Genomic DNA, 22,335 nt, shown 5'->3' with positions numbered 1-22,335 from the left:
TTACTTTGTTATAAGCTGCAAGATAAGCTGAATATTTTACTGAAATATATGCAACAGATAAGTTAGGTACAAAATAATTTTAAAGTAGTAATAATTACTTTATTATTTGTTAGTTTTTGCAGACACAATTGGTGGGGAAATAACATAAATTAAATGTTTTGTAAACATACCATAGAGATGTCAATCACCATCTCTGTTCCTCTCAGGGACAGCTGCCTTTGATCTTCTCCAATGCGTCTGTTTGCTAAGGATATCCTTACAAAGACCTAAGAATCAAATGGGGTTTGAGGTTACCATAGGTTAAAAAATGGGCAGAGGCAAACTAGATGGGCCAAGCGGTTCTTATCTGCCGTCAAATTCATTGTTTCTACGGGCCTGATTCATTAAGGAACTTAGGCAAGAAATTGAGTAAGTTTTCTTAATTAAATTTTCTGGACAAAACAATGTTACAATGCAAGGGGTGTAAATTAGTTTATTATTTTGCACATAAGTTAAATACTGGTTGTTTTTTCATGTAGCAAACAAATACTTAACAGCTTATTTATACACTGAAATTTAAAGTTTATATTTGTGTGCTACATGAAAAACAGTCAGTATTTAACTTATGTGCAAAATAATAATCTAATTTACACCCCTTGCATTGTAACATTGTTTTGCCCAGAAAATTTAATTAAGAAAACTTACTCAAATTCTTGCCTAAGTTCCCTAATGAATCAGGCTCTATGTTTCTATGTTACTCCACTGATTTACTAAAAATGTATAAGCTAATAATTATATTCTAACAATGGCTAAACTTTTTGAAGTTTAAGACATTACATTGTTTATATTTATATATTTTCTTTTTTGCTTTTCTTTGTGTAGTAAATGCCATTGTGTTTAGAAAGATCTGCCTTTAATTGCATTAGTTATAGGGCAGCTGAGCCTGTCATTGACAGACATTTTTTTTTAAAATTACATTTACTTTTAAAGATTTGCAATAGTTATAATGAATGGATACTTTGTAATGCACTAATGTATGTGTTTTTATGCATTAAATACTTTAATTGCTGCCACTCAGAACACACACTGATTGGACAGTCCACATTTTAATATGATTAGGAATTTATGGAAATCATTATCTTCTGTAGAAACTCCACAAGAAGACAAAGTGAAGAAACGCGTAAGGTATATAAAAACTGGATGGTGCTAGCTAATTCATGATGGTTTTATGTGTCTCCTGTTCTCAGGATTGTAATTATCTACCTGGATGATTAGTGGGTAAACTACGGGGATTAATATATAGTAGCTTTGGCTTCGTTACAAAGTAATCTGTGACTTTGGAATATAACAAGCTGAATGTAGAGCTTCCTTTGTTCTCCGTTACCTACTGAACATGGAGCTATACATATATATATATATATATATATATATATATATATATATATATATATATATATATATATATACATATTGATTATAGGTTCTTTTCTATGCTTCCTGGTTTTCCAGCTACCCTGGTGTTGGTTCACAATAATGTGTAAAGGCCTATTGGAAAAGTCGTTGTTATATGATGTTTAAGTCTTGATGGGAGAGCTATTGCTGTATTATGTTTTTATGGTTGATTGCCTTTTGACTTTGTGTTGTGTTGATGGATGTTTATAAGCTGTAGATAGTGATCTTATCATGTCGTGTTTATGCTGATCTGAAATTTCTTATACATACGCTATGTGCTTTTTCCGAACACAGGAAGAGAGAACACCCTCAACGTCTGTTTTATTACTGCTATGATCTCAAAATATTATTCAGTATAAACAAGACACTGCACCATGTCTCTCCTGGTTCTTATGATATTGGTCTGTAAGTAGAGATTTTTATATAGTACATGTTTAATGGACATTATCTGAATGTTGTCTGCACAGTGGAAAATGACTGCTGTAAATTGTTATACGGTAGGTTAATTATATATGTTTGTGATACATATAAAATTCCTTAATCTAGGAAAAGACTACAAACAAATTAATAGGGTGTTTCAGGAATAAAATATGCAGACTGAATGGTCTTTGTCATTCTGATCAGATATTTAATTCCAAATTCTATTTTTAGACGTTGCCATAAAGAGTCGGACATTTGCTTAGAAATTCTTTAAATGTGTTATGATTCCACAATAAATAAAATTAAATACTTGATCAGACGATTTTGAAAGGAACCTCAGACATTTACAATGGGAATTAAGAATTAATTTTTATTTGGCTGTGATATTATGTTAACCCTTGGTGCAGAGCTTAAAATATTGACAAGAAAATTAAAAGTGAAATATAATAATGAAGAAAAACATTAGTTATTCATCATATTTTACCTTTTTACTAAATCTATTTTTCAGCGTTGAATAATGGAGAAGCAGGTGAGTACTGTATAGTGAACAAATTCATAAAATGATCTACACTCTGTATGTATTTAAGTAAGTGCGTGTATGCATGTATGTATATATCTATACATGTATGTAAATACTTTGGCCATGTTTTCTATATTGAACAGATAAACAGTGTTACTTGTGTTGCGTTTAATTCTCAGTATGCTTGATATCAATGTCGGGTAACTTTTTATTTAATTGCGGACAATGTCACAGTTTCTTGCTCTGTACGTTGGATGCAATTTTCAGTATTGATTTTCCTTCATATGTATGAGAAACTACATAGTGCCACTTCTCCTGTTCTGTATTCTGGTGTAATAGGCAACATGTATGTATACTGTATGTTATTTTATATATGTATTGTCTAATATACAGGACTTCTCTTGTATATTGTACAGTATGTACGTCTGATTACGTTATTTTTGCTGTAGAGCGTTGTATATAGAGCTATACAGACAGACGCTTCTGTTAAGTCAATGGCTCGATTCTATCATCCCCTCCATTATTTGTTAGCTGTAGCATGATGGGGTTAGTTTCAAATGATCAGTCCAAACCCAGATTCACCTCATTAGGTCAATAGTTCTATATTGGTGAATCTATCTTAAAATTACTTCATCAAATAAATAATTAATAAATAATTATTTATTAAAAAAAACATGATTCTACGGTACAAAATATTTTGCTAACTGTGTAAATTGATTTCCTATGGTTTTTTTGTTAATGTTTTTATGTAGATTTGTGAAAGAAAGTATGAAAGTAAAATTTTGTTCAACAACGACATTTTAAAAGATAATTGTAAATTTAATTATTTTTTAAGTGTGTCCTTTGCAAAGTGATTTGCCGACCCCGTATCATTTTAGGGAAAGTCGTATCATTTTAGGGAAAGTCAGACTGCTGATTAAGTTCCCTTCTCAGTCAGTCGTCTTTAGATCCATGGTTTATTTTAAAAGTTATAATGTATTACCTTTTAATTACTTTGCTATTAGCTACAAGTTAAGACTATTTTTTGGCTGAAATATATGTAACTTTCAAGTTAAGTTACAGTAATATTAAATTAGCAATAACTATTTTTTATTTAGAATTTTTGCAGAAGGACTGGTAGGGAAAAACCATGAATGAAATGTTTTGGGTCAGGGTCCACAGGAGAAGACCCCCAGATGTTTAATGTGGGATTTAATTTTCGTCAGTTCAAAATAATGTTATATTTTAATGTACAGTGAATACAGGTTGAAGAAACTTTGTTTCACAAATTGTTCACACACAACTATAAAGGTGTTGTCCCCTCTCTTTCCATAGCCTCCTCCCATGTGGTGCTTCAGCCAATAATATTGCAACTACTGGTCACAGGAGGGAGGAGCTCAGCGTTCCAGCTATTCATTGTTTTTTTTTTTTTAATAAGGATTTTATAGTTTTTTTCCAAGTGAAAAACAGAGGGAGGGAAACTTACACAACATCAGTTTCCAGGGAGCACAGACAACATATAGCTAAAAATATTTAGTATCAGGGGAAATTAAGTGTAGAGACAGAGAAAGAGGAAAGTAAGGGGAAAAGGGAGGGAGCGGGAGTCAATAGTCAAGGGAGAGAGAGAAGAAGAATTAACAAGCTAAAAAAGAGGACATGACTGTAAGAGATTGTAAATGGCTAAAGGGGGGGGGGGGAGGACCCACAATACTCAGTCCAGAGACTCCAGACACTATTCAATTGGACAGAGGTATGGCAAAGAATGCTGGTAATATATACCATGTGGTAAATCTGCCATATATTATTATTGATAGATGGAAGAGGTGGCAGGTCAGGGTTTTTCCATAAGAAAGCAATTTACGGCACGAAGAATGTGTATAATGAGCTTCTGGGTTTGTTTCGGGACCTTGGGAATTGAGCGAGGAGTTAGAGAGGGAGGGAGAGAGATCTGAGTAATATTGAATATTAAGTGTTGGATAGATTCCCAGAAAAGAAGTAGTTTCAGACAGTGCCACCAGATGTGGGACAAGGTACCCACGTGTACGCACAGGCACCAACACAGCTGGGAGACGCCTGGGTATACAATGTGAAGGTGATGTGGAAAAAGTACCATTGATAAAAGATCTTATGAGAATTTTCGGTAACTTTTACACACATCAATGTCTTGGATAGGTTCAAGCGAATTTTATCCCAGTCCTCCAGGGTAACTTTTTCCCCCATGTCCTCTTCCCATTTAAGTTCGTGGGGGTCCTTGGGGGATGTTGGTGATTCAAAATGAGGAGATAGAAGGTAGATAATGAGACCTCTTAATGAAGAACAGAGAGAACAAAAAGACACCAATGGGGAAGAGAGATGAATATCAACAACCGTGTGACAGATAGTGTCATATATGTGGTGAAGTTGGAGATACTGAAAGAAGCAAGTCATTGGGGTGCGAAAATGCGTTTGTATGTTGGCAAATGAGGGAAAAAGTTGGAGAGGGGCTAGATCAGTGGGAAATTTAATGTCACAACGCGTCCAGTGAGGGAATTGGGCTTGGTGACGTCTAGGGAAGAAAGAGGGATTGTTCCATAGGTGTGTCATACACCAAGCGTTGGGTGCCAAATTATAAGAGGAGACTGTGTGGGACCCTGGTGAGCAAAAATGCCGGGGGAGGGGAGTTTTGAGAAGGGGGGCCAATGTTGCAGCTTCAACCATAGCAGTGAAGAGGGTGGTTGTCGGCGTGAACGGCCTTGATCTCTACCCAAATATAATGTCCTGGAGGAGAGTGAAGGAGAACACATTGGGTATGAGTGGCTTGATAATATTTTAAGAAGTAGGGAACTCCAAGCCCACCTTCCTGAGTTGGTTTATGAAGCCAAGGAACAGAATTGCTGGTCTGACTAATGGGGAGGAGTTTAAGGAGATGTACTCCTTAATAGAGTTGCAGATGGAGGATACCTGATTGGGCTGCAACAGAAGGGTGTCATTTAGGCACCATTTCGAGGGTGAGGGGCGAGGATGGGGAAGGGGAAGGGCAATTTCGAGAAGAACCGAAGCGAGGTCAGACCAAGTGATTGGAAGAATGTCGGAGTTAAAGAGTTGTTGGGTGGTCAAGTGGTCAATAAGAATAAGGTCAATGCGTGTGTGGAGGTTATGGGTGGCTAATAAGTGGGTATATTGCCTGCCAATGGAATGGGAAAGATGCCAGGCATAGTAAAAATCGTGGGTTTTAAGGAGGGACACCAGACTTCTGTATTCATGATGAGAGGAGGCATGGGAGGAGGACATGGAAGAGCGATCCACACCGGGGTCCAGTGTGGTATTATAATCACCTCCTCTAATAACTTGACCCTGGATCAGAGAGGTAAGTTGCTGAATAAAACGGAGAAGAAAGCACCCTGTCCCACATTAGGAGCGTATAGTGATATCAGAGTAAGTTTGGCATTTTACATTACAGTTTACATTTAAGATACAGAGTTCCATTAACTCAGCTCAAGTATTGTGGGAATTATATATGTGAAGTGAGAACTTCCACCGGCAGTGTGAAGACGAGGAATAATTTGTTAGCTATTCATATAAAAGGTGACTGTAGAATACTGAAATCATATGTCAGTATACCTCCAAAGAAAAGGGAGAAAATGGGACTTAATTCGATCATGACCAAAACAGTCAATTACATAAGGCCATGACCCCAAATCTGGAAACCCACCACCCCTTGGAAGCCATAAATCAGAGTGTTCTATTATTTTCGGGACTATTGGCAATGTATGTAGCTTTTAACAACTGAGTAAATATGTCAAATATATCATTATTATAGTGACCCTTTCTCCACCCACCAGTGTGACATAATTTATCTTATTTTGTGTTGTGCAGCCACCTTATATATTCCTTCAAACAGTCTCTCGTTTGATGTTACTGTCCAAATTCATGGGTCTTGGAACTGAATATATAGCCCAAAAAAAGCAACTCACAATCTCTCATACGCTCGCTCATTCTTCCTAAATTGTACTAGGGAATAAGTTTCTGGATATTCTCTAAGTGCTAACAACACACAACACACTACCCACACATAACATATAATTTGTTTTGTACTTGCCATTAGGACCATTACCCACCTAGATGTCAAAATACACAGGTAATTTATTGAAAAATTCACAGAAAAATTGCTACATTTTTTGCTGCATCTGAACGAGAGTCAGAGTTTGTTCATTGCCAATAAACGCTGATCGCCAAGTAACACTTTGGTGAACTCTTTAGTCATTCACATGGCAAGAAAAGGGAATAAAACAGATAACAAAATGCGTCGGTGTGGTCACAACAACCTTATGTCAGTTGTAATGAACATAAACATGAAATTCTGCAATCTGTCCCCAAAACACGGTTGAGGTGATATTAATACTTTGTTTCCCCACAGGAGCTATTATCCAATCTCACACTGGCTGTATGATGGGGAACATGTGTGTAATCTGCAGGTGTACATATATATTTGTACATGACACATACCCAATCACAAACGTACAATATGAGATCTGCATCTTTGTGTAACATTTGCAGGCTGTAAATGAACCATTTCTCACCTTACACAGTAATCTTTATTATCTCTTTCAGCTATTTATCTACTAATAAGAAATATTCAATCATCTTTAACAGAAGGTGATGACCTGGCTCTGACCTGTGTCACTGAGTCAGCTAATACAAAACAGCAATTTGGTTTCTTCAAAGAAGCTAAAAAAAACAAATTTGACAATAGAGTGCAGCAGTTCAGTTCATCTGATACATACAGAGTTCCGTCAGCTCAGCCGGAGGATTCTGGGAATTATAGATGTGCAGTGAGAACTTACAAAACAGGTCCATGGACGATGAGTAACGTGTTATCTATTCAGATAAAAGGTGAGTGTGGAAAACTGCGATCACTTGTCTGTGCACCTCCCAATATTGCAGAGGGTATAATCAGGAAACAAGTTGAACACAATCCCACCCGGCCACATCCACATTTACACAAGGCCATGGTCTCAAACCTGTAAGCTCTCCCCCATCTGGATGCCGCAAATCAGGACTCTCCCATCATAGCTGGGAGTATTGGAAGGGTGTGTGTCTAATTTGTAACGGATAGTTAATTATTTCACATACGCATTTTATTTTATATATCTTATTTATATATCTTATTTATATTTTATTTATGTCTTATTTATGTATACTTTTACTCTGCCCATAGTGTGACATATTTTGTGTTGTTTTTGTGCTGTGCAGTTGCTTCTTTATACATCCCTCCCAACCAGGGCCGGTGCTAGGGTCCATGGCGCCCTAGGCATTTTTACAAAATCGGCGCCCCCCCCCCCCCCGCAAAAATCGGCGCCGCCCACCCCCCCGCAAAAATCGGCGCCCTCCTCCCCTCTCACCCCGTCTTTCCTTACCTTGTCTCACCACCGCCGCCTCTCTGCTCAGTCTCCTCCCCTCCACTCACTGACACTAGTGAGTCGAGGGGAGGAGACGGAGCAGAGAGGCGGTGGTGGTGAGCAATAGCCTCTTCCCCCCTCCCCGTGCATCTGAATGCACAGGTATGGTCAGCGGTCGCCGCACAGTTTTAAAGTCATTTACCATTCTGTGGCGCCCTCCAGAGCCCCGCGCCCTAGGCAAGTGCCTAACCTTGCCTAATGGGAGAGCCGGGCCTGCTCCCAACAGTTCCCATTTTGATGGGACTGTGTATATTTATGGTCTCTGAAAGGGACGGGACTTATTGGAAAGTGGACGTGGAATCTAGATAATGTGAGAAGTTCTGGGGAAATTTGGGCAGATCTAGGGTGGATCTTGTGCAGATCAGTATGAGGCTTATTTTGCCCACATTTTACACTTGTATATACTGAGAGGTATTGTTATGGAGATCTGCACCTGACTTATAAAAGTTTTGCCAGAGCTGGGTGTGCTCTGATTGGTTGTGTGTTTAATTAATAGTCAGTTTAGGAGAACCTGTGCTATAGTGTTAGACATAGCCTCTTTGCTAATCTATATATAGTCATGTGAGAAGTTTTTAGAGGTCTAAGGTGAAGGCCTGATGAGCTGAATACAGATGTATGACACCTCCGAAATTATATTTGAACCTCAAATTCGCACTCAAATTCATCAGATCTCTTCAAATGTCGACCAGCACTTGTGACCAGCGACGCAAGATTGAAGCAGTGAATTGGGATTCACATTTACTAATTGGCTGTATAAACAGAATTGCACAATTGCCTAATTTGGAGCAAAACAAGGGTGTGTTTTGGGGTGATTGTGTCTTACTTATCCCCAGTTTTCCATTTTAATTGTTGGCAGATATGGTTATAGGGATCAGCACCTGAAATATATAACGCAACATAAAGGGGTCAATCTTTTGTGCTGGTTGTGATGAGATAGGGGTGTCGTGATCTTGAAAATAGGGGTTTAGCCTGCTGGACACCCCTTCTCATCCAAACTGTGTTTAACCAGGTATGTGGTGAACCATCTATGTATTTTATGCCTATTGTATATTCTCAAATATATCCGGTTGGGTTTTCACAAATAGCTGTTATTACTGTTGTACTATAATATGAATCCCGACCTCATTTCAGGGGTAATGGCCGTAATAATGAAATTCAGCAACTGTCACCATTGGAGCTTAATGTCTATATTTCCTAACATACACACTCAGACATACAGAGACAGAGAGACTGGGGTCAATTTGATAGCAGGCAATTAACCTACTAGTATGTAGCACCCGTAGGAAACCCACGCAATCACGGGGAGAAGATACAAACTCCACACAGGTAAGGCCATGGTCGGGAATTGAACTCATGATCCCAGTGCTGTGAGGCAGAAGTGCTAACCACTTTGCCAACCGTGCTGCTAATCACAAGTGTTTACCTAGGCTGGCCACTTGTGATCTGTTAACAGCTAAGAGATGTTCTTTGTCTATTCAGGTCAAGGCCTTCTGAGCAGATGGTCATAACAAATTGTTTCGGTTTTATTTTTTTCCTTCCCTTTAATTAAACATATAGGGGGGAATTCAACTGGCCGAGTTACTGCTGAAAGTAATGCGGCCTGCACACTATTACTGTTATTACGGTAATAGTGCGCATTATTACCGTTAGTGCAGTAATCTGTAACTCTGGTCTTTGCTTGCGGCTCAGGGATCTACGAGCAGAAATCCAGGTTAAAATGACCGTATTAACGGTAATACTATTACTGCTGTGTTACTCCTGGACGAATTGAATTCTACGATAGAATAATTTCTAATTAGATTACTATTGTTATGGTCGCCAGGAGCATTCTACCATTCTGGATTAGCAATGACCTTCCTAAGGTGCGGAGTCTAATGAACCCCCGGTCTTCCCCAAGAACCGCCGCAAGGCGGGATGGATTTTGTTGCCGGAGGCCCGCAGGTCGCAGCCCCAAGGTCGTTACCAGACTTGGAGGAGGAGTGGCGGAGAAGAAGAGGAAGAGGAAGAAGAAGAAGAAGAGGAAGAAGAAGAGGAGGAGGAGGAAGAAGAATAAATAATTGCAAATATGTGGAAATGCTGAGATGTATGAAAATGGATAATACCTAAAATTTCCCCAACCAACACAAACACAGTTTCTAGCAAAAATTATATATATTTTTCATCGCTTCCATTTTACATAAAATTTTCAAGTACATTCTCCACTATAAGGATGAAATAAGCAGGTAACAACATAGAACACAGCAGTGGTTAGAGGTGACTTTGTATGGAGGGTTGTACAACAAGAGTGGTCAACAAGGAGCTGTAATCCCATCTCCCACTGGCAGCATGATGGGGAACATGTGTGTAATCTGCAGGTGTACATATATATTTGTGCACAACACATATAAACAAGCACAATCTGCATCTTTGTATAACATTTTCTTGTTGCAAATGAGCCACATTTCTCACCATACACAATAATTTTATTATCATCTCTTTCAGCTATTTTTACAACTCCAAAATTAAGAAATAATCAGTCATCGGTAACAGAGGGTGATGACATGACTCTGACCTGTGACACAACACGTTACTCAGTCACTGAGTCAACTACCACAGAAATGAAATTTGCTTTCTACAGAGATTGGCGGAAAGTGCAGGAATTCAGAGTATCTGATACATACAGAGTTCCGTCAGCTCAGCTGGAGGATTCTGGGAATTATACCTGTGATGTGAGAACATCCACCGACAATGTGAGGAAGAGGAGTAGCATGTTATCTGTTCGGATAAAAGGTGAGTGTGGAATGCTGAGATCATATGTCTGTACCTCCCAATATTGCAGAGGGCGTAATCAGGACACAAGTTGAACACAACCCTACCCCGCCACATTCACATTTACACAAAGCCATGTCCTCAAATCTATAAGCTTTCCCCCCTCTGGATACCACAAATCAGGACTGTCCCATCGTAACTGGAAATATTGGATGGGTATTGTCTAACTTCTATCGGATGGTTAATTATGTCAAATCTACATTTTATTTTATATATTTTATTTATTTATTCTTTTTCTCTGCCCATAGTGTGACATATTTTGTGTTGTTTTTGTGTTGTGCAGTGGATTCTTTATGTATACCTCTGAGAAGGTAATTAAAGGGTTACACTTTAAAGGTTACTGATTTATTAATAGTATGCAGCGCTGGTGGAATCCCTTCTTCTGTTGTCTGTGTGTAATGTAACCCTCTGAGGGAGAGAGATCTACTTTCAGCACTACAAACCCCCCCTTCAACTGTGTTAAAATTGGATAGTGAGTTGTTTATTCCTTATATGGTACATGAGTATCTATAATATAAATGCTTAGTGGCGTGTGTTAGTCTGTCTGTGTGTGTGTGTGTGTGTTAAATATAAAACCAAGCTGCAGCGCCACCTGCTGGGCGGAGTTATACACTAACCTACTAAATTCTTAGTGTGTGTGGAAAAAAAAATTCAGAAAGGGCTGAAATTTGGTATACGAAGATGTTTTTAATTTGTTAATTTAATTTGTTAATTTAATTGTAAAAAGTGTTTATAACGATTAAAAAAATAAATATATATATATTTCTTGAAGGAGAAGTGACAGTTGGGAGTGGTTGGTGGTTGCCGGGGGTGACAGTGGGGAGTGGTTGGTGATTGCCTGGGGGTGACAGAGTGAGAGGAGTGTGATACTCAGGACCGCTGAGAGAGATCCCTATGTCTGGATAGACATCTGGATAGATGTGGCGATGAAAATGAAGGATGAGGTGATGGAGAAGAATGATGAGGTGGTGACATGTGGACAAAACAGTTAAAAAAGGGCGCTTACGTCGGGAAGTAACGCTCTTCCCCTGAGGAGGCCTGGGCTATGGCCCAAATGCATGACAAGAGCCTTTTTAACACCTTAAGTAGCTTGATTTAACTAAAATGCATGAGTATCATGCACGGGTTAACTTGTTTGGTATATATGTTTTATACTGCTGTGTCTCTTTGGCCGTGCCATCTATATTGATGGATGGCTCTATTGCAATAAATGAACAATGCTTCATTGATATCTGGACTTTTAATTTCTTTATCACCTCCCAACAGTACCCACTTTGATTGCCAGAACAAGTTTGACCCATGGGCAGAATGATCAACATTTCCCATTTAAACACTTTCCTGTCCATGTTTTAGTGCATTGTCTGATAATGTGTTCAGTGCTGAATGTGGAAGAGGAAGAGGAAGAGGAAGAAGAAGAGGAAGACGAAGAAGAGGAGGAAGAGGAAGAAGAAGAGAAAGAAGAAGAAATAGTTGCACTCAAGTCAAATATGTGGAAATGCTGACATGTATGAAGATGGATAATACCTTAAATTTCCACCACCAACAAAACACAGTTTCTAGCAAATATTATATATAATTTTCATTGCTTCCATTTTAAATAAAATTTTCACATACATTCTCCACTATAAGGACGAAACAAGCAGGTAACAACATAGAACACAGCAGTGGTTAGAGATTACTTTGTACCAAGAGTGTGGAGGGTTGTACAACAAGAGTGGTCAACAAGGAGTTGTAATCCCATCTCACACTGGCTGCATGATGGGGAACATGTGTGTAATCTGCAGGTGTACATATATAGTTGTGCACAACACATAACCAAGCACAATCTGCATCTTTGTATAACATTTACTTGCTATAAATGACCCACATTTCCCACCATACACAGTAATTTTATTATTATCTCTTTCAGCTCTTTTTACAACTCCAAAATTAAGAAATAATCAGTCATCAGTAACAGAGGGTGATGACATGACTCTGACCTGTGACACAACACGTACGTCAGCTACTACAGAGCTGCAGTTTGCTTTCTACAGAGATGGGCGAAATGTTCAGGAATTCAGTGTATCTGATACATACAGAGTTCCGTCAGCTCAGCTGGAGGATTCTGGGAATTATACCTGTGAAGTGAGAACTATCTCCGGCAGTGTGAGGAAGAGGAGTAACGTGTTATATATACAGATAGAAGGTGAGTGTAGAATACTGAGATCATATATCTGTATACTTCCCAATATTGCAGATGGCGTAATCAGGATACAATTTGACCACAACCCAACCTGACTCAATCCACATTTACTCAAGGCCATGTCCTCAAATCTGTAAGCTCTGCCCCTTTTTATACCACAAATCAGGACTGCCCCACCATAACTGGGAATATTGGAAGGGTATGTTGTCTAATCTTTAATGGATGGCTAATTATATCAAATATACAGGAAAATTGGCAGACTGTCCTGCTCTCTCCTACCTGTTCTTGTCACTTTCACTACTTGTGGCTGCTGGTTACTTTAGCTCATTTGCCACTTGTCCGGATCCTGGAATATTGGAGGGCCTATTTGGAAAAAAAATGGGTACATGAAATTTAGAAAACTCCAACCAATAATAGTATTCACTTTTGATAAATAGACCAATTTCCCTCCAACTAAACCTGACATTAAATTAATAGTATTCCAATTTAATAAATGAACCTATTTCCCTCCCTCCAAACAGTCCCAGCAATAAATTAAATAGCATTTACGTTTAATAAATATAACCATTTCCCACAACTATCCCAGGCATTAAATAATTCATAATCCCTTTTAATAAATAGACCTCATTTTCCCCAAACAGCGCCACATTCAATTAATAGATCCCAAACCACCCCAGCATTAAATTAAAGGTCCAATCACCCCATCTTAACTTCATAGGCACTATTAAATTAAATTGCCCCATCATCACAACACAAATAAAATAGAAATACACACACAATACACTGGCCCTTCACACACACACACACACACACACACACAATGCACTGGCCCCTCACTCACGCACACAATGCACTGGCCCCTCACTCACGCACACAATGCACTGGCCCCTCACTCACGCACACAATGCACTGGCCCCTCACTCACGCACACAATGCACTGGCCCCTCACTCACGCACACAGTACACTGGCCCCTCACTCACGCACACAGTACACTGGCCCCTCATTCACGCACACAATGCACTGGTCCCTAATTCCCACACAGTACACTGGCTCCTCACTCACACAAAATTCACTGGCCCCTCACTCACACACAGTATACTGCCCCCTAATTCCCACACAATACACTGGCCCCTCACTCACACAAACAATACACTGGCCCCTCACTCACACACAATTCTCTGGCCCATACTCACATATACAATATGCTGCCACACAGACATACTTTATTAATATACTCCCCGCCACACTTACCTTTCTCCATCCGCGCCGCGCGCTCTGCAGTCTTCAGACATGAGACGGCACCTATCACGTGGTGCGCGTCCCATGTGACAGCAATAGCCGGCGACAATTAGTGGAAGGGAGGGAGGGCGGTCGGCTGAGGATCTGCGGCCAATGGAAGAAGTAGGCTGGTCCTGGAGGAGGGGCCAGCCACCAAGTAATTATTAGGGTTCGCACCGGCCCAAATTAGTGTTTTTTTGGTCCGGTCTGGGGGACATGTGCTCCCCTGCCCCCCGGCCCAGCCCGCCCATGATTACAGGAAAATGTTGTTTGTAACTTATACAAACAGTTTTTAATTTGAATCATTTTTCTTTTTTAGAGCTGTTCACGTATCCAGAAATGAAAATGGTTCCAAATACAATAAATGAAGGTGATGACATGACCCTGACATGTGACACAACTCCCGCTCCTCTCAGAGACACCACAGAACTGGAATTTGCTTTCTACAGAGATGGGCGGAATGTGCAGGAATTCAGTGTATCTGATACATACAGAGTTCCGTCGGCTCAGCTGGAGGATTCTGGGGATTATACCTGTGATGTGAGAACTTCCAATGACCGCATGAGGAGGATGAGTGCTGTGCTATCTATTCAGATAGAAGGTGAGTGTGGGATACTGCAATCAGATGTCTGTATACTGTACTTCTCAATATTGCAGAGGACATAATCAGGACACAATTGAAGCCACACTCGCATTGCACAAGGTCATTCCACGAAATCAGGAAGCCAACTTTTAAATATTACAAAACACGAGGGCTCTGTGTGGCAATGTGAGGAAGATAAGTCATGTGTCAAATATTCCTATAATACAAGGTCTTATACACCAGAATTAAATTATTTGGAGGATAGCGGTATAGAAATAATGGAGTGGTAGATTGTCCACAGCCCATGGCGGTGCCAGCTTTCCATGCTTGTGAGTCCAATGTTCAATAAAGCAGCCAACAGCAGAAACATAATTATATCCATGTTGTATGACACAATCACCCACTGTCCAATATTGTGTTACACAGCATTTTTTTTTTATCACTGCTCAAAGCTTTTTATTGGCTAAGGCAGGGTTTCCAAAAACCCGGTCCTCAGGGCTCCCCAACAGTGCAGGTTTTCCATATCTCCTTGCTGGAGCACAGGTGTATTCATCACTGACTGACACATTGTAACAGAGCCACAGGTGGTCCTAATTATGTCACATGTGATCCAGAAAACCTGCACTGTTGGGGGAGCCCTGAGGACTGGGTTTAGGAAACCCTGGTCTAAGGAATAGATTGCTATAACTACACAAATTGCTTATAACTTTAGACAAAATTACAATTTTAACAATTCAAGGACTATTCTCAATTACAAGAAAACATAAAAGTGAATCAAATTGATCACAGTCGGTGTACTAGAGTCCACATTTAAATTAGAATTGTCTTAACAGTCCTATATCTTAAGCCGGGTCTTAAGTGAAAAAAAGTCCGCTTCTAAATCAAAAGGGGAAACTTTCTTAATAAGATATACTCCTTTCTTTGTAGGGTTTACATCTTCTGCACAATCCTCTGGAACAGACTGTGATTCATTGTAATCATCTCTAGCGATTCCAGAGCTGAAGAAATATCTGAGTGCTTTCCCATTGTGTTAAAGTTGGTGATATTTGGTCATGCCTCCTTCATTAACTCCTGAGGAATTTTGCATGACAGAGATCCAGGGATGAACTGTCCCCTTTATAGTTGTTGCTGTCCCCTTTATAGTTGTTGACCACATTTGTACAAGCTGTAATTTTGTTTCTGCACAAATATTACACAAGATGCCTAAAATTCAATGAACAATGTCACAAGGTTGTATTGGGGTTATTGTGTTTTGGGGTAGACGGCTGCAATTCGCTCAGTTTGGCCAGATAAATCACACCAGTCCAGTGCTTCAGATTCAATAGCTTCAGAAAGTTTTATTCTCTAGCATGAAAACATTAAAAACATAAACAAAATTCTTGCTGTCTGGCTTCTAACTAATACACAGGTACACTTAAATCAATAGAACTTACAGATCAAAATTGCAGTCTCTCTCACGAGCCATCTGACCTCCTCTCCAGATAATGAGAGACTCACTGAATTACCTAGTAGCCTTTTAACAGCAGCTTGCAGGTGCAGCTCCTGATTAGTCTGCTGTGAGACTGGGACATCAGAATACCCGGACTGGGCTTTATTTATAGAGCCCACCCTTCTCTCTCCATACATAACCCCAGGGACCCCTATAAGCTTTTCCTGAAGCTGAATGCTCTCATACAAAGCAATCTCCATGGTGCTTTAAAATACAAATGATAGAAGTTCAGGACTTATATGATTGACATTCACTATTTTTCCAGCGCTTATGTCACAACAGTTATAAAGGGTATTGCACTATATAAAACAAAGTGTTGATTGACAAGTGCTCAACTCCCTCCTGTTTGTTCAAATGTCCTTAGATATAAAAATACATTTCTTAACCTCTTCAAGGATAGTGGTGGATTACACCCATATGACCACGCCAGTTATCGTGGATTTATGCAAACAGTGCTTAGTTTTGAGTTTTTAGGAACCAAACAAATCTATCTCTGGTCCCATAGCTGCACCTTGTGCCGGTCATTGGCAGCAGCTTTCAGAACATGAAAAGTTTCTAAGGAACGCAATCCCCTTATCTCCACTATAACACTTATAAATGTCAGTCTGTGCTACGGCACTGGTAGGTGTGATGGTTCTAAACTTTATTTTGTGCTAAGGGTGTTTTATTTCCCAAAGTTCTCATGTCAATTTGTATTTTACTTCACATTTCTCAACATTCTTCTATTCTTTATTTCAGCCTACACCATACAGAATATTATAATACTGGTGCTGTCCGGGTGTGTATTAGTTGTTGCCGTATGTCTCATCATCTACCACAACAAACCACAACATGAAGCCGTAGTACAAGCTGCTTTTAGAAAAGGTGTGAGTCAGCAAGAGGACCAGCTGGACTGAAATTAACACAAAGGAAGAAACGGCCATAATCGGTTCCCTATAGCCAAGAAAGTGGCCGATGTAACATCCAGACTCTGCCGTGTTGACTTGTATCTTATATGGCAAATGAAATCCCATCTCCAGCTCATGTCTGTGAAATAAACATTGTGTAGTCTGCCCGAGAATCCCGCACTCACCTGGAGTGTGTCTGTAAGATAACAGAAGGTAGAAATCTTTATTATTACTGGCTTTAACTGTGCATTTTACTATTTAACCAGCTTCCTTTTAATTTTAACATTTATTTCAATGTTGTTTCCAATTGTTTATAAAATGTTTCTTGCATTAAAGGGAGACACAGTTGTTCCTCACCATTTTGTACAGTAATTTGTTTCAGGCTATAGATTTACCACCTATCCTATAGTAGAGATGATTAAACTAATTTAGCCAGTTCAAAGTTCAATTGAATTGGCTTGGTTTAATGATTGTTAAAGTTAAAAATAAAAAAATTGTTTTTGGTTTACGGTCAAGTTGAAAGTGCGTCTCCACAACTTGAAGTTTAAAAATGTTAAAATAAACTTTAAAATATGTGGGTCAACTGCGTTCCAGCTTCAATATGCTATACTTTAAGGGATTTTAATGTATTTTTAGTTTCAAATCTAAAGTTTTGAGAATTTATTGTGAACAATTCTTCAATTTTTAAACTTTTAAACTGCCTACAGTAAGCAGTTCATGAAATCACTATCTATCTATCTATACATATATATATATATATGTGTGTATGTGTGTATGTATATATATATATATATATATATATATATATATATATATATATATATATATATATATATATATATATCTATATACAAATATATATATGTATACATTATATATTATATGTGAAATGTGTGTAACAGGTCACAAGAGTACAATCCTGAAATGCTGGCATTAAGAAAGAATGACAACCTGACACATAAGATATATAAGAAAAATCATCATCATCATTTATTTATATATATAGCGCCACTGATTCCGCAGCGCTGTACAGAGAACTCACTCACATCAGTCCCTGCCCCATTGGGGCTTACAGTCTAAATTCCCGATCTTGCTCTCACCCTTTGTCTCTCTTCTTCTCTTTTTCTTCGTCTTTGTCTATTTCTTTGCACTGTTCTTTCTGGTCCTTCTTAATGACTAACAGCAGCCTGTAGAAACAATGTCATTACTTCATCCATTATTACAGCAACAAAAGTCTATATCTGCAAAATCACAAATAGCTCTCTGGCCCTTTAAGTTTTTCATGACTTAGTACTGCCAGATTTTTGTGCCTGCTTGCATCCTTCACCATATTGTAATGTGATTAGGCATTAAAAGCTGTCGCCTGGGGTGAATGCTGGGACATTTAAATAAAACATAAAAAAAATAGACTACAGCAATTGTATGTAGACACACAACAGTTTGCCGAATACGCACCTGCATAAGTCACATCAGAGCGCATGCAAAAAAAAAAAATATATATTTTACCAAATAAATAAATAACACATAATACTATAATCATTAATACAAATGTGTGCTCTAAAATTGTTTTTAATTTTTTTTACATTACTTGTATGAATTTGGATGTTCTTAATGCGTTCTGTACAAATACAATGCGCTTTATAGTCTATCTTAGTTGAATACACATATTTTTTGCGACACGTTGGCACGCATACTTGTAGTTTTCAATACAAAAATTATGCCGTGATAACCATCATTATCAGTCGGCACTTACACCTGTTCTGTAGCTGGTGCAAATGTTACGGCTAAAAAAAAGCGTATTTACGAGAAATCCAGGACTTTATTCGGCCAGATCTGCATCCGAACACTCTCCGCACACACTTACTGTACAATGCCTAAATTTGTCCACCCTTTCCCACACCTGTTCCACCCCTCAAGTCGTAGGCAGTCTTAAGTGTCATTTGTGTTTGGGCATGATTTGCATGCCAGTGCGTTCATTGGTGGAAGTCCCATTCTGGCGCATGTTTAGAGTGATTCCCTGCAAGATACGGCACGCAAATGTACTTATGTCCAAAGATGAACCAGGCCCTCAGTGTTCAGTGCACACAATACAATAATCACAACAAGCAAGTTTTCCCAACTTATAGGACAGAGGTATCTCTCTCAGTATTCCCTGTCCTGATTTTCCCCCGGGGGTAATACTAAGCTCGAAAGCTGCCCCTCTTATTTCTATACCACACAAGCAGTCTGGTAATGAGCCTGTTACCTGATTGGGTGGCCAGAAGACCAGAACCTCTCCTATTCACTCCAGGGACCCTGTGAGTCAGCTCTTACATGAGATGAACATAATGGTGTATAGTGGATAAGATACATTCCCCATGCTCACTTATTTTGCAGCAACTGCGACCTTTCATGTTACTACAGGAGTAATTGGAGAATTCTCAATATAATATCTTTGTAAGTGTATTAAAGAACAATAGAACTTATATATTTTTTTAATTTCAATTTATTTTATTTTACGGTTGAAGAATAATTAATCGGATTAGATGACAATAATGAGTCTCGTTGAAAACCATAAGCTATAATTTAGGACATGAAGAATAGTAAAATTCAATTGTCATTTAAAACATTTTTATAACTGAATTTTTTTATCAAGTTTTTTCATATGGCTAAATATTTTTTTTTTATTGTTTTTTTTTAAATAAGCAGTTCATAAATAAAGTAAGTTACTATTTTAATTGTTGACATATTTTAATTGTTAACATATTTTCTAATCTTCTTCTATACATTATCTTCTTCAAATTACTGGAACTTTGTAAATTCTTAACTGAACTGTTAGAGACTGGGGGTAGATTTACTACCATTTGTGTTAGGTGGCGGTTTTAAACGAATTGAAAATCCACCAAGAAAAAAGCCTTTTTATTTTAATGACTGCGTCTGATTGGCGAGATAGCTCAAACGTACTGTATTATTTCTGATAAAACATATGCATATTATTCATGGAGCAATGTAGTTTTGTTATATGTTAACTCAAGTAGACTTTTCAGTCCCCATATTTACCTATTATGACAAATGTGTTAATGTTTGTATCAGTACGCTCTTCCACCTTCTATAGACAGAAGGGACATCACCCTTAGTGGGAAAGCCAGATCCCTCAAATAAAAGCAATCGTGCCTCATTCAAAATTATGGTAGTTTAGGTTTGCTCTCATGTGCTAGATATATCGATTATAATCAATTCAACTAGATAGTGCAGGTTGCTATTAGCCTCACATTAGTGGGTTCCTTATACCTCTCAAATTATCACCATTTTCAATACCCCTTTACCACTTCTACTATTACTACTACAACTACCAATTTTATTTATATAGCGCTTTTTTCACAATAGGACTCAAAGCACTTTACAGTTGTAGAATAAAAACACATGATACTAAATTAACATATAAAAGACTAACAGGATACAGAAACGAGAGCTATGCCTTATTACGAAAGTAAAGAAGTTACATTCATGAAATGCTTGAGCAAACATTAAATCCATAGGCAAACCGAGAGGGGGGTGTTTCCAGTGCCTTGAAACCCCCCTCCAAGCCTGGGGCACTGTATAATTGTGGTGGCTGGACCCTGCTCCCCCTTTACACAGGGGATCAAAAGCTGCTTTATATGTGATGCCTGTTTGACGAACCATCGTTATATTTACGTGTCTATAGGACAATTGCATTTTGACTTTGAACTATACCAGTATCTTTTTACATTCAGGATTACGTGCTGAGAACGCTTGGCATGTTGTGTTTATGTTGTTGTGAAATTAACTATAAATATGTTTTAACCTTTTTCCAACCACAAGAAGTCAGAAAGCCTTGAACTTCTGTATTTTGTAAGACAATGATTTAGTATGAACAAGGCAGAGCAGCATCATGTCACTCCTGGTTCTCCTGATATTAGTGGGTAAGTAGAGAGATTTTTTATATAATACATGTTTGGTGGGTATTATCTGAAAGTTGTCTCTGAAGTGTATAATATCTACTGTAATTTATTATACGGCAAGGAATTTAAACATGCTTTGGATATATCAAAGAAGGTCTTTTAGGAATAAAAATGGGCAGACTGAAGAACCGAATGGTTCATATGTGACATTAAATACTACATTTTATGTTATAGAAATAGACTGGCCAATAAAGAATTGACTTGATTCGCGAATTTGTTAACAGTAACATAATTACACAATGGAAAATGTTTTTTGGCTGTGACTACGTTATGTCAACATGTTGTACAGAGATTAAAACGTGACAAGAAAACTGAACGTGAAACATAATAATGAAGAAAATTAAAACTTTGTTATATTTTTATCTTATTTCTAAAATGTGCAATTTGTTTTTCAGCATTGATTAATGAAGAATCGGGTGAGTACAGTACAGATAGTGGGCGAACACCAGAGATGTATCTACACTATATCTGTATGCATGTATGTACATATGTATGTATATATGTAGTGTGTGTGTATGCATGTACTCTATGTTTTGATGCATGTATGCAAATGTTTTAGCCATGCTTTCTATATGGAACAGATACCATGTACTGTGTTTAATTCTCTGTACGTATGTTTAATATGAATGCTGTGGAAGTTTTGATTTAATTAGGGATAACATCACAGTATCTTACCCTGGGTGCAATTCTCAGTATCTATTTTTCTTTGCATGCATAACAAACTACATAGGGACATTACTCTTCTGAATACTGGTGTAATATGTAGCATGTTTGTACACTGTGTGGTTGATGTAATATCAGATGTAAGTCCGACTCATAAGTGCAAATACGAATTTTGTTTACTGCACATAAGCAGTGGAAATATTTGTGAGACGTATCTCTCCCCCTTCACCTCTCCTAGAAGGGGAAGGAGGGTTGAGGTTGTTTGGCAGCTATAGGCATAGTACAGTAAGGGCAGGATTTCCCCTTAGTGTAAGATCCGTGTCGATGACGATGACCATCAGCATGTAAATATATGTGTGTATAAAAACATAATAAATACATTAAATAAAAAAAAAACAAGGGACTCCTCTCCGAAAGCATAACCAGCCCTCGGCTGCCAGCCTAGGCTGATACTGGCAAAATCTGGGGTCAAAAAGTGTGGGGCTACACCAAAATTACTAGTACCAGCACTGGTGCTACTAGTTTAGGCTTTTACTGGCAAAATTAAGGGGACAAAAAGCATGGAGTTCCACCGAAATTAGCATACTGCCAGTAGACTACACCAATCAGGACTGGTGACAGTTTAACAGGTAAACTCACAGCGTGGGATCGGCATGCCATAGTGCCAAACCAGCCCTAAGCTGGTCATCATGGT

At 38.4% G+C, this 22,335-nt stretch overlaps 1 protein-coding gene across 1 annotated transcript in view; it reads left to right on the top strand.

Moving 5' to 3' along the window:
- Positions 1 to 17,277, top strand: part of LOC142108394 (Fc receptor-like protein 2) — a 31,745-nt gene extending 14,468 nt beyond the window's left edge. Inside the window, exons 4-8 of the mRNA XM_075192017.1 lie at positions 6,941 to 7,222; positions 10,270 to 10,557; positions 12,506 to 12,781; positions 14,377 to 14,658; positions 16,868 to 17,277. Of these exons, the coding sequence (XP_075048118.1) occupies positions 6,941 to 7,222; positions 10,270 to 10,557; positions 12,506 to 12,781; positions 14,377 to 14,658; positions 16,868 to 17,025 (1,286 nt within the window). The 3' untranslated portion in view covers positions 17,026 to 17,277. The remainder of the gene's footprint in view (positions 1 to 6,940; positions 7,223 to 10,269; positions 10,558 to 12,505; positions 12,782 to 14,376; positions 14,659 to 16,867) is intronic.
- Positions 17,278 to 22,335: the final 5,058 nt, after the last annotated feature.

This window comes from Mixophyes fleayi, chromosome 12, assembly GCF_038048845.1.
Source record: "Mixophyes fleayi isolate aMixFle1 chromosome 12, aMixFle1.hap1, whole genome shotgun sequence".
In the NCBI taxonomy this organism is placed as follows: Eukaryota; Metazoa; Chordata; class Amphibia; order Anura; family Limnodynastidae; genus Mixophyes; species Mixophyes fleayi.
The sequence above is the reverse complement of the archived record's forward strand: the minus strand, read 5'-3'. Positions and strand labels throughout refer to the sequence as shown.